Genomic DNA, 5,797 nt, shown 5'->3' with positions numbered 1-5,797 from the left:
GCTTGGCCTTAATTCACTCTTAATATTTATATAACTTATTTAATAATTAATTGGTATATTCTATAAGGGATAACACTTTTAGATCCATTTTATTATATTGACGGTGTAGCAGTGATCTGCTGGTCTATTTGTCTAACAAGGTACGAAATTATTTTGACAAACGTCAACAAAAAACCCCTTTCATAGGTCTTATTTAGGGGAACACATTTGCTACGGTTCTAGACACAGTTGCAACAGTATGATGGGAACAAAAAATTGGTGTTCAAGGCATGTCACAACATGAAAAATGCGGCTACACAACTCTTCTCATCCTTTGGATGGGTTTTTATTTCACAAACGGTCGTTTTTTTTAACAAACTTGTTTGGAACTTTGTTGTGTGGTATTTGTACTAAGCGAGGATGACACCGGATTTTTTTTTTCTTCCATTATCGATCTAAGAAAGAATGCAGCCACCGACAAATACTATAGGTACTGTATATAATTACTCCAATCCCTATATATGATAGCAACGCCAAACTGCACAAGGCCATATATGTGTATATATATCTGAGTCCCAGATCCCCCAATATATATATAGCACGCACCTAGCTAACAGCACACGCCGGCCAATAACGAGTAGTGATATAGTAAATTAGTAAACACTATATCACAGTTCAACTTATTAGTGTCGGACAATGGGTCAGTAAAATTGTCAAAATACCATTATATTGTCGGTCGGTATATACAGTGTAACGAGCGATACGACTAGCGTTGCTGTTGCTTGCACGTCCACGACGAACATGGTGGAGCAGGGGAGAAAGGAGGAAGAAGAAGAAGGGTCGTCGAGGTGGAGGGTATTCCGGGCGGCTGATGATGCCTGCTCGCCTGTGCGCACCCTGGTGGCACTGTCGCTGTGGCTGGGAGCCATCCACTTCAACCTCGTTCTTGTCATCGCCTGCATCTTCGTCTTCCCAGCTCGTGTCGCCGCGTATATATATATATATATATATATATATATATATATATATATATATATATATATATATATATATATATATATATATATATATATATATATATATATATATATATATAAGAGAGAGAGATCTTCGACAAATGTTTTTTTTGGTGTATAGTACTATTTACATTTACATGCATGCATATGTGTGCACGCGTATGTGTGTGTGCAGGGTGTTATGCACGCAGTTCTTCTTTATGTTCCTTCCGGTCAGTGCCACAGACAAATGGGGCCGCTCCATCGCGAGGTTCATATGCAAACATGGGCTCAGCTACTTCCCCGTTACTCTGCATGTGGAGCATTACCAAGCCTTTGATCCTAAAACAGCTTACGGTACAAGTTACACAACGGTTTTCAATTTCAGTATTAGAAATTTTTGGGCCACGCCTGAAATTACTGAAATTTGGAGAAAATTTTGCCAAAAATTATTTTTAAAGACTTAAACATAAAGTATGTTTTCTTTCTTCTTCTTCTTCTTCTAAGTTTCTTAGTTCTAAGCAAAAAATATTAACATTTTATGACTAATATCTAATGAGTAGAAGAATATATACGACAAAAACAAAGTTTAATATCTAATGAAATATTAAAAGGAACATTTTATGTTTCTTTTAACATGCCCAAAGCATGACATGACATGGTTAATTTTTGGCCATGCTAGTGCGGCATGAACACGAGGATCATGAGACGTCCCTAGGATCTTAGTATATGTTGGATGGCACGACACAACTCGTATTGTGATTTATATACGTTGGCCATGATGTGGCACAAAAATGACACGTAAGCACATTTACAACATTACAATAAAATTCAATTCTTGAATGGACTATAAATTATTGAATGTTTTTATAAAAATTAAACATATATATATATAACTATTTCACATGAGCGAATGAAGAAAATAAGCAAATTTATTCCAAAGACCGTGCTTGGACATGCTTTCTGTTGAAGGTGTGTGGCAGCCCGACGTGCCGCGCGCGCATCCACGAAAGGTTCCTGAAACGGCATAATTTTAAAGCACTAGAGGGCCATGTCGTGTTTTAGGCAACGTGTTTTTATTCCCTTTTCATACATAGGAAAACTATACGTTTAAACAGCAATGCAAAGTACCTACATTTATTAGACTGTTGTAAGTCGTTGTCTTCACTTTCCACCAAAACAAAAATGTAAAAATAGACTAGTAGAAGGACATTGTTGATTCTCACTTGTAAATTAATGTATAACTGAATATTTAGCTAAATATTTTTTTTGCATACCATATATAAAATATATTTTATGCCGTTCGGAGTGCCCTAAGGTAATCAACATAACACCTCTCCTGATGCAGTATTTGGTTACGAGCCGCACTCAATAATGCCACTCGGTGCATGGACATTGATGGACCTCGTTTCATTTATGCCTCTACCAAAGATGAAGATCATAACGGGTAGCACGGTATAAGGCTAGCCTCAGCGCTATTAAATAATAAGTTGTTAGCTAGATGAAGAGACAGATAATAAAATTTTTATATGAGATAAAATGAGAGTTTCATGTGGATGAAACCTATCTATACTGTTTCTAACGTATGAAAATCTTAAAAAAATGAGATATAAATTCTCACTGAGAGAGTATAACATATTCATTGCTGGAAACCCCACTGAGATATGAAAACCTTGGAAAGCCCATGGTGAATTGGCTGGGGCATTCCTATTAATTCTTTGTCTCCATATTTAATATCGCTTTCATGTGTAATTAATTTAACAAAGACACTGCAGGCACTCTACGTCCCGTTCATGAGACAAATATGGACGTGGCTTGGCTCAGTTCCTGCAACGAGAGAGAAATTTTTCTCCCACCTTGCCGATGGCTACAGCTGTGTTGTTTGTCCGGGCGGGCTACGGGAGACACACCATATGAATTCTGGCTCGGAGGTTAATAATACTCTTCCCCACATATAATATATATCACAAGAGAAGCTTGGGTGGAACCTTAGCTTGCAAATGCTAATAATGCAAATTAATGACCTGCACGGGTATGTATATATTTGATATATAGCAGGTTGCTTTCATTAAGTCAAGAAAAGGTTTTGTGAGGATGGCTATACAAAATGGTTCCCCTTTAGTGCCCGTTTTCTGCTTTGGACAGGTAGCACGCCAACCTCCAAACCTATCCCATGATTATATATGTCAGATAAAAATCCATGTACATATATGCACTACCGTAAATTACATATCTCCGATATATAATTTATGTAGTATAAATCAAAATGCTAAATTGCGAAATGTATCGTTATTTTCTTTTTCATGCAGAGCGATACATACAGGTGGTGGAATCCACATATCAAATCACTATCACGGATTGCAACAGCATTGAAATTCATTCCTGTGATCTATTGGGGGAAGTTTGGGTATGTATAGCTCCGGACAAGTAGCGCCTATTGTTTTTTCAACCAGGGGTGCAGTGGATCTCTAGCACAAGGGTGGGGGTGGGTTGCTCACCCTGACAAGATCAAGTAGCACTCTAGCACTCTAGGAAGAATGATCTTATAGGCCAGCTCATTAGAGTTTCGTTATAGTTTCATGGACATTAAATATGCTGATATAACATTATATTAATAAAGAGAGAGATATAAGAATTTTATGGGAGTAGAAAAAGTTTCATGTGGATGAAACTCTTTTGCACTGTTTCCAAAATATGGACGTGTTGTAATTCGGGTCATGAAACCTCCACTGAGAATGATCTTATGGATAGATGGCATGTAGTGCATGCTTCTCTATATTCCCAATAAATTAACTAGTACTAATGTTTATTTTACCAAACAAATAACATTATATAATCTTATATATAGGACATATTTTCATTATATATCCATCCGTTATCATAATTTTTGATAATTTTTTCTCTTTAAATTTGATCAAACTTAAGATAGTTTCACTTATATATCAACAAAAACATCAAGTTTTTGTTGGCAGAAGCGGTGCTTGTGTATTCTTACTATATATATACTCGTTCAACCTAGATTACTTTTATCTTTCCATGCTACTCCATATGTAAACTGTATGTATCCTTTCTATTGAACATTATGCTATGACACTAAATGCAGGATGCCAATACCATTCCCTTCCCACATGCATGTTTTTGTTGGAAAACCAATCCTTGTTGAGAAAAATGGTCAACCTACGACTGATGAGGTAAGGTATCAGATTGTTTAAGACGATTGTAGTGTAGTTTGGGTTGTATGCAGTCAAATACTCCCTCCAAATTCTACGTTTGCTTTTCTAGAAACATAATTTTTAATACTTATTTAGACACACGGTACATAGCAAAGTTATATGCACTTAGAAAAGCCAAAATGATTACAATTTTGAACATGAACACTGTAATATTTGTCTGTCATGAGTATATTTAATTTTCCTCCAAAAACGTATTATAATTTTTTTTAAATTGTGTTGTGTGTTCCTTATCACGCGATGGACACTATTTTGGCTAGAGATAGGTACACTGTAAAGTTCAATCAACTTGATGTTACACTGTAAAGTTCAATCAACTTGATGTTAATTACTAGCCGCCATTTGAACAATCAAGTTGCCCCTTGACAAAACTCATTAGGCATTTGGTTGAGCGGCAGTGCGCGGCACAGAGCTACTTTGCTTGCCTCCACTTTCCTCCTTTGCTCGTTTGCAATTTTCTTTCTTTTTTTTTTTGCATGGTCACATTTTACTATATAGGCCTATGAATGGCATTTTAATGAGATGGATCACGTGGTGACTAGCTAGTATATATAGTACTGCCTCACCGTGTTCTTAAGCATGCATGATTTCAAAATAAAAACGGATAACTAGCATTTACCATTTAATTAATTGTTTCCCCCTTCAGTCCAAAATTGTATATATCATGCATATATGCAATAATGCAATGCAGTGCTGCTGGCTGCAGGTAAATGAAGTCCATCGACAATTTGTCATCGCACTGCAAGAGCTATTCGAGAAAAACAAAGCTAAAGCAGGATACCCTAGCCTCCATCTGCAAATCATGTGACTCTATTCCAAGTGGTTTTATTTGGCACTTGATCAAATACGCTTTGTGGTGCCATCTAAATTAGGGATCAATTGCACTAGTGTGTTTGAACTCAATTACTCAAATACGGCAGTATTTTGAGCCCCTTTGAGCTATGTATGTTCGGTCGACGACCTTTTTAACCCTCTCATGCTATGTATGTTCCTTTCATCAAGCTATCAGGACTATTTGTGAATAATTAATGGAAATTTAGCTGTATATATATTATTAATTTATCTCTTGTAATCTGTGTGGATTAGCTCGCTAAGACATGCAAAAAAAAAAGATACTCCTTCATGTCCTTGAAAGTTTCAATTCCTAGAATCAGTCAAACTTTTTAAAGTTTGATCAACTTTATAAAAAAAGCATCAATATCTATGAGATAAAATGAGTATTTTATGAAAAATATTTTATGGTAAATCTAATGTTACCAATTTGGTACTATAAATCCTAGTGTTCACTAGTACAAAAAAGCTCTGGCGGTTAGAATTTTTTTACAGACGGTTTCAATTAAAAAACATCTGTAAAAAGATATCAGCGGGCCCGACTCAAGAACGGCCAGTAGAAAACTATTTTCACTGTTCTTTTAAGAAAACCGCCAGTGAAAATCCATTTTCACTGGCGGTTCTCTTAATAAAACCGCCTGTAGAAATCATGTATTTCTATATGCAGTTTTCTTAAGAAACCGCCACTAAAAATAGGATTTCTAGTGGCAGTTTTCTTAAGGAACCGTCTGTAAAAATAATTTGAAATTGATTTTTTTTGAG

General features: G+C 36.0%; 1 protein-coding gene across 1 annotated transcript; it reads left to right on the top strand.

The window, feature by feature from the left end:
- Nucleotides 585-5,238, top strand: LOC8073494 (diacylglycerol O-acyltransferase 2D). The gene is made up of 8 exons (XM_021446465.1): nt 585-971; nt 1,171-1,331; nt 2,323-2,429; nt 2,750-2,905; nt 3,033-3,119; nt 3,284-3,381; nt 4,078-4,165; nt 4,911-5,238. Exons 2-8 carry the CDS (start codon nt 1,196-1,198, stop codon nt 5,010-5,012), a joined length of 774 nt encoding a protein of 257 aa, XP_021302140.1. The 5' UTR covers nt 585-971; nt 1,171-1,195; the 3' UTR covers nt 5,013-5,238.

Source organism: Sorghum bicolor, chromosome 8 (genome assembly GCF_000003195.3).
Source record: "Sorghum bicolor cultivar BTx623 chromosome 8, Sorghum_bicolor_NCBIv3, whole genome shotgun sequence".
NCBI lineage: Eukaryota > Viridiplantae > Streptophyta > Magnoliopsida > Poales > Poaceae > Sorghum > Sorghum bicolor.
Note: the sequence above shows the minus strand (reverse complement) of the source record. Positions and strands in the feature narration are given on the sequence as shown.